This window comes from Nyctereutes procyonoides, unplaced genomic scaffold, assembly GCF_905146905.1.
Source record: "Nyctereutes procyonoides isolate TBG_1078 unplaced genomic scaffold, NYPRO_anot_genome, whole genome shotgun sequence".
Classification (NCBI taxonomy): Eukaryota; Metazoa; Chordata; class Mammalia; order Carnivora; family Canidae; genus Nyctereutes; species Nyctereutes procyonoides.
This window is the reverse complement of record NW_026575134.1, coordinates 22649111-22661388: the sequence shown is the minus strand read 5'-3', so window position 1 is coordinate 22661388 and position 12278 is coordinate 22649111. Positions and strand designations below refer to the sequence as shown.

At 35.1% G+C, this 12278-nt stretch overlaps 1 protein-coding gene across 1 annotated transcript in view; it reads left to right on the top strand.

Annotated features, from left to right (window-relative positions):
* SEMA3E (semaphorin 3E) overlaps positions 1 to 12278 on the top strand; it is a 234984-nt gene that overhangs the window by 205101 nt on the left and 17605 nt on the right. Inside the window, exons 12-15 of the mRNA XM_055300904.1 lie at positions 2147 to 2238; positions 4442 to 4483; positions 6137 to 6303; positions 10810 to 10877. Coding sequence (XP_055156879.1) covers positions 2147 to 2238; positions 4442 to 4483; positions 6137 to 6303; positions 10810 to 10877 — 369 coding nt within the window. The remainder of the gene's footprint in view (positions 1 to 2146; positions 2239 to 4441; positions 4484 to 6136; positions 6304 to 10809; positions 10878 to 12278) is intronic.

Here is a 12278-nt window from a genome sequence, read left to right as displayed (position 1 = left end):
TTCTTGTTTTGTTAAGATTTTGTTTATTTATTCATGAGAAACACAAGGAGAGAGGCAGAGACATAGGCAGAGGGAGAAGCAGGCTCCCCAAGGGAAACCCAGTGTGGGACTGGATCCCAGGACCCCGGGATCATGACCTGAGCAAAAGGCAGATGCTCAACCACTGAGCCACCCAGGTGCCCCAGGTCTTACGGGTTTTTAAAAGCTTGGGACAATAACTTCACAGTCTATAATCACAACGATGCTTATCAGGCCCCATGACAATCATCCATTTGTACCAAACGGGCTGAGTGTTACCCATAATGGAGGTAAACTTTTAAAGCAAAGTTATAATATCCTGTATTAATGGAACAAAATAATAAATACACTAAAAGTAAAATTTTCGAATAAATCTACAACTTCAGTTGATCCCATACATTAGATTTAGCTTGTGGAAGAGAACTTGGAATCTCTTAGCCTCTGGGGCATATATAACAAAGTCAGTCAAGTACTTTAAATTCTATAGCCATTGGAAAAGTCTTTTAAATTATCATTTTTTTTGTATGCATTATGTTCATTGCTACAGCAGTTACTGTTTAGTAGAATAAACATCGTACCATACATAACTTCAATACTAGATGTAATTCTACAGAGACATTGCATATACCCAGATCAGGAGCCAGGATATAATATTAATATTCATGGTTGGGCTTCTGCATTCATACTTTTTGAAAAATCTAAGATTTAAGTAAGGAAACATTTATCTGATTTGCAGAAATTGATCTCTGTTGTAGGCTATACTTTATCCTTACTCTAGGAGGTTAATGTTACTAATATGCCCTACACTGTGGATTCAAGATTAACAAAGCATCACATTTCTTTAACAAACTTAAAACTACTTGGCCATGCAAAAATTCACTCATAATGACATTTAATAGAGGTTTTTTTAAAAAGTTCCATGAGCAAAAATAATATTTGACAAAATTAAGCATGGGAAAAGGTATGTTATTTTTAAATGTCCTGGAAAGTAGCAGTCATATACAATGTATCAGTCCAAGATTGTTTTTGGAAATACTTTTTTGTTAGATTGACCAAAGCTGTTTGAGAGAATTCCAGAAATATCAGATATATACTTATGCTATTACGTAAACTATGTTTAACTCAAAGATATCATCATATTGAGCCACAGCTTTATAGCACAAAAGAACAGATTTGATGAATGTGTGATGAGTTACAACATTGGAAAATCCCACAGATGATAGCTATTTTTCCACATGTGCTTTAAGAACATGTGTGTGTTTGTGTATGTGTGTGTATAAAACATGGCATAAAGGGGGAGAAAGTCCTTATTGCAAATTGCTAGTTGCAAATTAATAATTTGAGTTTCACCCTTGCTTTTTGCTTGATATAATAACAATTGGATATTTATTATCTGTTCTCAGCTTAAAAATTATAGTTTGTATTCCTTTTCATGTACTATACAGGTAATTGTTATTAATTATATCTTAATCAAATTTTATTAACCCAGCCACAGAATTTGATAATTTTTAAACAAATTGTTTCAGTACTATATAATTCTTAGGTCAATACCTCCAAAGTGCTTATTTTTTCTGAGCTATCCTTAGCACTACATCAAATTATTCTTACAGGCAAATTAGTGTCTTATTAAATTTTATATTGTAAAGATCAAGCTCAGGATACCAGGTATAATAAAAGTTAGATGGAATTTTAAATTATGAATTTTATTTATAAAATTATTGATAATTATAGAAGCTAAATGATTAGTGCAAGAGTACTTATACTGTTCTCTCAATAGTGTATTCTTGAATTTTTCTTACTAAAAGTGTTATATATATCATATGATATCAAATATCATTGTGTACATTTTGATTTTTCTATCTTTAATTGAATTTCTGAGTCAAATTATTAGAAAAATAATTACATATTATTTGGTCTTATTTTTTAACCAGGCATAAAAGTTATTTTTTTACTGTTTGAAAATATGAATATATAAGTAGTCTTGTTGCTTCAACTAGCAATGATTAAATATTTCATGCATCTAGATATCAGAGCTTATTCAGGTTAATAGTCTATGCATGGTTTTTAATTGTTTGAAACCCAGATTGTGACAAGCTTCTGATTTATCTCTTCTTTTGCTTTCTTACAGATAATGGAATTGTGCTGAAAGTAATCACAATTTATAACCAAGAAACAGAATCAATGGAAGAAGTAATTCTAGAAGAACTCCAGATATTCAAGGTATTTTTATAAGAAAAAAAAAGAAGTAGACAACATTTATACATTACAGACAATTGCAAATGGATTATAAATGGGAAAGATGTAAGGTCAATTTTTTTTCTAACAGGTATGTTGTGAATTCACAGTGAATTTGAAGTGAGGAATGTTTAAAACCTATTTGACTATTGTAGACTATTCAAATGAGAAGGCCAGTGTTTGCCCAGCTAGCATGAAAAGAATTTCAGCATATTAACTGTGATTTTAAGAAATAACACATACCATATATGAATTCCAGAATCATTATTGCAAAGTCTCATTTTACAAATGTACTTTCAACACAGACAATTAAAACAAAGCAGGTTTCATGTTGTTGACTTTGTGATAAGTGTATTGCTTTTTATCATAACATATCAATTACCACAAAGAATTTACTAAAAAAGAAAACTAAAAAATGATAATGCAAAGATTAGACATGACAGTTATATATATGCACACACACAAACACATAGATTCAAGTATCAATATTTGTGGCAGTTATGGTCTTTAAAATCAGTGTGAACACTACATTAGTGAATACTGACTGACCAATGTTCCCAAGGGGCACACAGGGGTAGATTCCTGTGAGTCTCTAGTCACATTTTTGTCAACTAATCAATATATAATGTTGTTCTTTGTTTTTAGTTAAAGACATCTTATTTAGTGTATACTGTTGATTAATATTGAACTCGTGGCCTACAGCACTGTAATGCATGTATGAACAAAGCTTATTTGTATTTTCCCATGATACACATCACAGCCTTTTGAAGCTTTGAAACGCTAGACAGCACTTTAGCACTTTGCTTAGAGGCCATTTTAAACATCAAAATTGCCAGGGAAAAGCACAAAAATGTGAAAACATGGCGTTAAATAGACCATGGAAAGGACACTTGTTTACAATGCGAGAGCTGAAACAAATGGCAGAGTGTCACATCGCTTGATCTCAGGTGGGAATATACTTGTTGGGCAACCAAAATGTACTGCCCCTGTGTGGCTGCATGTGTCCATGAATGGCCACTGAACATGGTAAGTATTAATACTGGAATTACAAATAAATTTTGGCAAGTAAGAAAATTTGGGGGAAAAAAGTCTGCAAATTATACAGATTGACTATATGTGTAATGATTACATATGAAAATATTTTTATTGATGAAAAACAGTTCATTTTACTTTGGCTGTCCTGAAGATTAGATTCCATATAGCCACATCCAAAGTTAACCAGGTTCCCCTCTCAACCAGAGCAGCTATGTTTTTGTTTATCTTGCATCCTGGATTTCTGTGTTAGATTTCATTTCATATTAGGGACCATAGCTCCCTTATTAGGAGCATCTGCCACAGCGTCTTGCTCATATCAACCGTAAGGAACATTGTCACCTAAATGAGTAAATGAGTGCACGCATGCCAGTGGTAAAGGGTTCTGTAGTTTAAAATATTGAAAAAAATACTGACACAGAGGATCACATTTTCTCTTTCAAAAAATAATTCTTTGAAGGATAATCATCCACAGAGGGGATCCCACCTGCCTGTTGCTTGTCTACTGGTAGGATCCATCTGAGTTTGTGGTACTCCTTGGAGACACTCTAGTCTTAATCATCACCCCTACAGTAACACACAGGCTCTCAAAGCTATGTTATAGATCGTCTTTCCTCTGGTGTAATTCTAAGACAATGAAGTTATTCATCTTGCTCAAAGCACCTTGGGTTCATATTGATTGACCATGATAACTCCAACAGAAACGTATTTTGTTTTAGGCTTAGATTTAAACAATTAAAGGTCTCTTGGTTTGTTAACAATAACACCTATTCAGAGACATAACTGTTTCACTTCTCATGGTTCAAGTACTTTATAAGAAAGAACACTGTGACTTTTTACTCTTTATTTAAAGATACTTGAATTTCCAAAGCATGAGTAATATTCAAATGCAAATACAAAAATTACTTTTCAGAAACAAATGGTAAACTGCTTAGGTTATCCACTACTTTTTTTACCTGACATATCTGTCCTTTTTATTAAAGAGTTTTTAAAAGAAAGCTGTATTTTAATGTAATTATATGTTCCTATTGATTTGCTAAAATGAAAGCTAGTAGACTAGTATACAGCCAGTCACATACCTGAGTTCAGATGATTAATAACTATATTAAGGTATGTTCCTATATTTCTTAAGAAACTTTAAAAAAATTTTTTTCAGGACCCAGCTCCTATTATTTCTATGGAGATTTCTTCAAAGAGAGTAAGTTTGTGTGTATGTGTGTGTGTATGTCTGTGTATATGTGAGTTAAAGTCAAGGGTAAAGAGCATAAGTACATGTGCTTATACATGAAAAAGTTAGTTTTATTCTGATAAAAACATGGTGATTTACATGAGATAGATTGATTTTCTGTTATTAAAGAAAGGTATATAAGGGTAGACTTATTTCTATAATCATGATAGGTTGTTATTCTGTAATTTTTTTTTGTTAAGTTTGTGCAAAAATAACAGTAAATGATGGTAACAAAAAAGGCTGTACAGTGAAACACAAACCTCCTCTGCACTTTTCTAGAACCAGTTTCTGGTGCAAATTTCTCCAGAAATGGTTGTTGCATATATTACCTCAAATTTATTTATAAATTACCATTTATGTTTAGGTAAACAGAAACAGAATGTTCATTGTTCTGCTACTTATTGTTTTTACTTAACATATCTTACAGTTTATTGCACATCATTCCATGAATATATCTGCATCACCCTTTTAAATGTTATATGTTACTGTGTGCTTTTGTTAGGACTGTAAATTGGTGCAGCCAATATGGGAAACAGTAAAGAGTTTCCTCAATGTATTAAAAATAGAACCTGTAATTAAGCAATTTCATTTCTGGGTATCTATCCAAAGGAACAAAACCCTAACCCTAAAAGAGATCTGCACCCATGTTTATTGCAGCATTATTTACAATGGCCAACACATGGAAGCAACCTAAGTACCCACCACAGGATGAATGGCTAGAGAAAACGTGGTACATGTGTACAATGGAATAGTATTCAGCCACAAAAAGAAGGAAATCCTTCCATTTGTCACAACATGGGTAGACCTTGAGAGCATTATACTAAGTGAAATAATTTTTAAAAAAAGACAAATACCATATAAACTCATCTGTGAAATTAAAACAAACAGAAAAACAAGTTTATAGATACAGAGAACAGTTTGGCAGTAGCCAGAGGCAAGGGGTGGGAGGTGCGCAGAATGGGTGGATGTGATCAGAAGATACAAACTTCCAGTTATAAAGGAAGACCTGGGAATGTAACGTAGAGCATGGTGATTATAGTTAATGATACCGTGATGTGTATATAACAGTTGCTAAGAGAGCATTCTGTACAAGTTCTCATCTCATAAAAACAATTCTACCTATATGTGTCAAGGAATGCTCACCAGGCTTATTGTGATCATTTCACAATACATACAAGTCTTGGATCCTTATGTTATAATAAGCTTGATACTAATATGGTGTTGTTTGTCATTACATCTCAGTTTAAAACATCCAAACAATAACAACAACGAGAAAAAAACCACTTACTAATCCAGTCTGTTATTGGTCATCCCTACTGGTCTTTTTAAAAGACCTACAGTGTTAAATGATGAAAGAGGCTCTCTATTTAAATAACCAATAAAAGAACAGTCAACCTCTTGAGATTCTGTCTAGCTCACTTTGGCAGTTTTGATCCTCGGGCACCCAGGTCTATAAGAGTTTCAATTCTTAGAGAAATGAAAGGATCAGTGTTCCATTACCCATCCCGAGTAACTGCAGTAAGTTAAATGAATATTCACAGAAGGGATTGTGTATAAATGGGAAATTCAGTGAGAGTTCTGTCCATTTCTGCTAGTGGCCTCTCTGTTCTTTGATGTCTCTAGCAACAGCTGTATATTGGATCTCCTTCTGCCGTGGCCCAAGTCAGATTCCATCAGTGTGACATGTATGGAAGTGCTTGTGCTGATTGCTGCCTGGCTCGAGACCCTTACTGTGCCTGGGATGGCATATCCTGTTCCCGGTATTACCCAACGGGCACCCATGCAAAGAGGTGAGAAGAGTCCTCAATGGGATATTTCCCTTGTTTAGAAAAACTGTAACACTTTTTAAAATATTTTTCTTTCTACACACATTCCAATAAAATAACCATGTTATTTTTGTTAAATAAGCCATCATAGTCATACTTTGTTCATAATACAAGCCTTCAAAGTTGAATTTTCCCTGAAAATAATTCCTATCAATTATTGTGTAAAGATTGGTGTGGAGCACTGCTGGGTTTGTTTTTTTTGTTTTGTTTTGTTTTGTTTTGTTTTGTTGCCCATGTTTGAATCCACTCTTACCCATCTTGACACTTTTGCTGCAAGACATGAATCCAGTTTAGATAAATTTAAAATGTGGAAATGGCAAGCCCCACCACACATGAGGGATTCAAAGACTTAAAAGAAAAATAAATAAATAAATTCTTAAATACATCCTGCATTTGCCCCGTGTCCTCTCAACCAGCTGGTCTTCATTTATTTCATTTTGAAAGTGAATATTTTAACTCCTAGGCAAATGCATGACCTGTATAATTAATGAAATGTGTGATTTAATTGAACACAAATGAAAGGTACTTAAAGACCTCCAAACTCTAATGTCTACAATTCAGCAAGGACATTGCCACTTGTAAGAGAAGGTAAATCTTGGGATTCTTTGAACAGGAGATCTTGAGGTCAGAAAGTATTTTGAAGGATGGAGATATTTCTTCACTGAAGCCATATGAAATTGTGTATTCTTTACAGGGAAACGTAAAGGAAAATATTGTTATTTATTATAGAATTAGCAACTAAGTTTTTCTCCTAGTAAAGTGACCAAAGACAATATAAAGCAAAAACATAGAACTATACACAGTTTTCTTACTGAAAATTAATTTTTTATTAATTTCAGTTATTTTTACTCCTCCACCCTAGATTACTTCACACTTTTTAAAAAATCCAATTTAACCCACCTTAATATCATTACTATTTTATAAGTTCATATATATTGTAGAATCTAATTTTTTTAAGATTTTATTGATTTATTCATGAAAGACACACAGAGAGAAAGGCAGAGGAGATGTAGGCAGAGGGAGAAGCAGGCTCCAGGCAGGGAGCCTGATGTGGGACTTGATCCCAAGACCGCGGATCATGCCCTGAGCCAAGGGGCAGGTGCTCAGCTGCTGAGCCACCCAGGCATCCCTAGAATCTAATTTTTAAAAAACATAATCACTCATTCAAATCTTTTGTGAATTTGACATCAGCTAAGTCAACATTCATTCCAAGAGTACTTAGAGTACATAAGCAGATAGTGAAAAGATCTTTTGAGAGGACATTTGTTAACTAAATAACTTACCAACTATTTTAGAGAATAAAGCAAATTAATTGATTTTGTTACAAATGCTTATTGATATTTAAAAGCACATCTTGAATTCTTCAAGATAGCCGTTAGTATATAAAAGTATTGTTCAATGATTTACTCACCCATTCTGCCCCCTACTGTACTGTGTACAAGGAGGATGAAGAAGCAGTCAATCAATACTCCTTAGCTAAATGAAATTGGAATCTAAAGTGGAAAATGGAATTGTAAGTAAGAATGATAGGTCACTCTTGAGCACTTCCTGCATATAAGGTACTGGAGTAAGCGCAGTACACATACATTATTTAATTCTCACAATAACCCAACCTTTGAGCTCAGTCTTGTAGTGGGAATGTAAAAAGATTCCAGTTAAAGAGAATTGTACAGAAGGCATAGAATGTTCAGGGAAAACCATGTAGTTCTATAGGTTAAGAGTAAAGTAGCTGGTTCTAAGGGTGGAAAGGTAATTTCACCGAAAGTAATAAAATTAATTATTTTATTGTTATTAGCAACAATAACAATGTTTGCACACTATGCATCCAATACTTATGAATAACATGGTTTTGAATTAGGCGTGCAATAGCGGTGATGCTTAACTTAATTAAGCAGTTTCTGTAACTAAATACTTTGTGATACGTGATGCATCTTATTAGAGTATACATCTACAAGCTTGATAATATATTTACAAAGGGTGGACGAAAAGTCATTTATTTTATTTTTTTAAGATTTTATTATTTATTCATGAGAATACACAGAGAGGAGACAGAGAGAGAGGCAGAGGCACAGGCAGAGGGAGAAGCAGGCTCTGTGCAGGGAGCCTACGTGGGACTCGATCCGGGGTCTCCAGGATCACCGCCTGGGATGAAGGCAGGCGCTAAACCGCTGAGCCACCCGGGCTGCCTTTTTTTTTTTTTTTTTTTTTTTTCAAAAAGTCATTTAGCAAAAGCTAAACGAATGGGCAAAGTCTTAGGAAGGAGCACAGTGCTTAAGTCAGGAGCTGTGCTCATAAATGAATTAGTTTAGTTCAGTGGCGCGTAATGGAGATCTTTCAGTCGTGTCAGATTCTTTTAAACCATCACCCACCCCTGGAGGAGAACTTTTTGGATAGGTTCCAGCACATGAAGGGAAAATAGTTTGCTTTTATAGCAGATCGTTTTTTCTTCAGACCTGACTAGCAGCAGAAATTGAAAACTGGTCATTAAAATAAATACTTTTCTGTTCACAGAGTGAAAATGAGTCAACAGAGGAAAAACATTAATTCGCAATCCAAACCACTTGTTTAAAATAGTCTTCCAAAATACACTATCATTTATAGAGCTAAGTCTTTTACTTCCCCCTGGCTCTTGTATTTTGTCTATTTCCGGTGGTCTCTTAAAAAGTTTCTAAGTGGCAAGAGATATAAGAAAAATATGCAACTTTGAGAATGAAAGGCAACTTTGATGAACCTTTCTCAAACTCCTGAACAGTTAACAGACTTTTTAAAATGCTGAAGCAAAGGACATTTATATGAAGATAGTATAAAAGGAACTGAAACCTTTCTGGAGGATGTGATAGCATTCCTTTTAAATACATGTTTTCAATGATTTTAAACAAAAATTTTGCATGCTCAATTATTCACCTCATGTACCTAGAATTATCTGATTGACTTCCCCTTATTCTCACATCACTCATGTGATACACCTGATAGAACATTTCAACAAAGTAGAAAGTATTGAGCTGTTAACTAAGATCTGAACTCACATGTGAGAAAGCATGCCATCTCTTGAAATGAGGTTCCATTATCATTACTCAGAGGCAATGAGAAGAGCCTAGAATGAAAAACAAAATTGAGACTGGAATAGATTTTAGATGTCAATTAGACCAACTCCATTTTATAAAGGAGGACAGAGAGAACCAGGCAAGAGAAAAGATATGTATGAGATCAGACGGCACATGAGTGATGGCATTGGGATTTGAATCTGGTTCCCTTTTCCAGATTTTATCATTGCATATGGTTAAAGCATTTCATTGTCACTTTGGAAGCCTCCCCATCTCCCTCAGGGGCGAAACTTCTGCTTTGCCTTCTGTTTTTTCCTCAATCTTGAAGAAATGCCATCATTGAGAAAAGCAAATAGTATTTTCTGCTCTTATGTAATTCTTCTATTTTTATCTCTAATCTGAATTAATATGCTAAAGATCTTGATCTTAGAATTTCAGTGCTAATAATGATGATTTCCATTTTCTAATCCCTCCCAGAAAGATGCTTACAAATTTAAACTATAGAATTTTCACCCATGGATAAAAATATTATTATTTTTAATTATATATTTAAACAATCTATCAAATATAGAAATACAATGGGGGCAGCCGAGTGGCTCAATGGTTTAGCACCGCCTTTGGCCCAGGGCGTGATCTTGGAGACCCAGGATGGAGTCCCACATCAGGCTCCCCGCATGGAGCCTGCTTCTCCCTCTACCTGTGTCTCTGCCTCTCTCTCTCTCTCTTTCTCTCTGTATCTCTCATGAATAAATAAATAAAATCTTTAAAAAAAAATACAATGGAAGCGATCCCAAATGTAGTAGGCAGTCTTGCCAGACAGCCTGTTAAGTATGTATAACGCACATTCACATTGAATAGAGGCATATAATTTCTATGTATGATATCTGAAGAAAGGAGTAAGTTGAATATACATTATTAGTTTATCCCTTTTTATTGCCAGTGCTATTTGTGCTCCATGACTATGACAGCTCTAGAACAAAATATTTGGATTTGAATACCTTTCCTTTGCATGCATCTTATTATATATAGGAGTTTTAGAATTTTTATTCAAATAAATAGTCTGCCTCGAATCCCACTGTCTTTTCTGCACACATCCCTTACCACCCAAAACATTCATTTGAAACAGATTCTTCTTGCACTAGATTTTTAAAATATAGAGAGAGCTTTCTTAAATTATTGTTCTGGGATCCAGAATTCAGACTTATGTGAACACTTAAAGAAGAGTTTGATACAGATCTTATCCATTGAATAACATTCAGTGGAAATATGGGAAACTATGAAACTAGAATTTTATCCTTGTTTTGTATGACTGATCAGTTTTTTTCAGTAGGAGAATACTCCTTGAATCTTTAATGCAGTTGGCTGTATTTTAAAGTCTGGAAAATTAAAATCTGAACATCTCCTAAACGCATCTACTTTCTTTCAGACGGTTCCGCAGACAAGACGTTCGGCATGGAAATGCAGCTCAGCAGTGTTTTGGACAGCAGTTCGTCGGTAATCCATAGAAAATCAATTGCTGTGGGTTACTCAGGGTGTATGGTGAAGATATGCTGCAGACTTCTTAAAAGGGTCCCTGTTTTCTTTGTGATTGATATATACTAGACCAGTGTTACTGAAAGTATTTTTTTTCTTCCATAAAGCTAAAATTTTGTGGATTTTAATGCAAAAATTTTAATTATATGTGGACAAATAATTTTTAATTAATTAGGGAAATAAGTTCTGTGTACCACCACGAAGACCTTGTATTAGACCTCAAAGTGGGGACCCTAGAATAAGATGCCACAGTGATTTGTAGGACTTCTCTCTCCATCTCAGCCCTGGGAGTATCTTCATCATGTTACATATGGCAATCTTACCAAGAGGGATCAAACTGGTGTCAAGTCACCTACTAAGCTTTGGGATAGAATAAAGTGAAAAACTTGAAGTCTTCCACTAGCGTGGGGAAGGCTAGAGCTCAGGTACAGAAGTGAATTTCTGAGGAAAGGTAGTAAGCAGTCTGTTGGGTAAAGGATGGGAGGAAATTTCAGCTTCAGGGAATGTAAGGAAGTCAAACACAGAAACCAATGGTCCTGACTCTACACCACGTTGGTGGTTGGAACTGGCTGCAATTGGTGTCACCTATCTCGTGAGGAGGTCACAGGGAGATGAAGCACCATGTCTGGGAGACCAGCAGTGCTTATATACAATCCAGAGTTGCACAATGTCAGTTCACTAGACCCAAGGCTGACTGAGCATTTGGTGTAGGACAGAAGCCTCCGAGAACATTGGCTAGAGGAAGGCAGGATCTTAATCTCAGAAAACTTACGTGTTAGCTTTGAAAGTGAGGAGGACTCAGGCACAAGGAAAAAAATCCTGGGTTCCAGTTATTGAATTTGATATTCTTGTTGTTTTAACCAACAATGGATACGTCCACTTGCTTTTATTCTCCACTGCATTTGAGTGTCCTAGCCTGCATGCACATTTGAGTTCAAGTCCAGTGAGAGTCTCTCTGGGCCAAGATAAAGATTATAATCAAGCAGCTCTGGATCCGAAGTGTTCTTTCTTACTGTAGGAGCCCAATATTTGGCTAAGTGCAATCCCTTGACAAGATCTCACTCACACTTGTGTTTATGTAGCACCATATCACCTCAATTTCTGCCTTCTGCTTTTGTTTGTAACCATGAATTTTTGTCTTATGTCTTACTTGAATGGTTGGTGCTCTCACCTTCCCTTGCCTGCTTTATCAGTGGATATCATCACCAATGCATGGAAAATGTATTTAACACCAATCCACCTTCTTACTGTCCTGAGTGTCCTGACCTTCGGACCCACACTCCCATTTACTTCCTTCTGGTCCTCTCCATAGGCTGTAGTACTTTTTAAAGCCTAGACTTTGGTATGCCTCTGTCTCTAAAT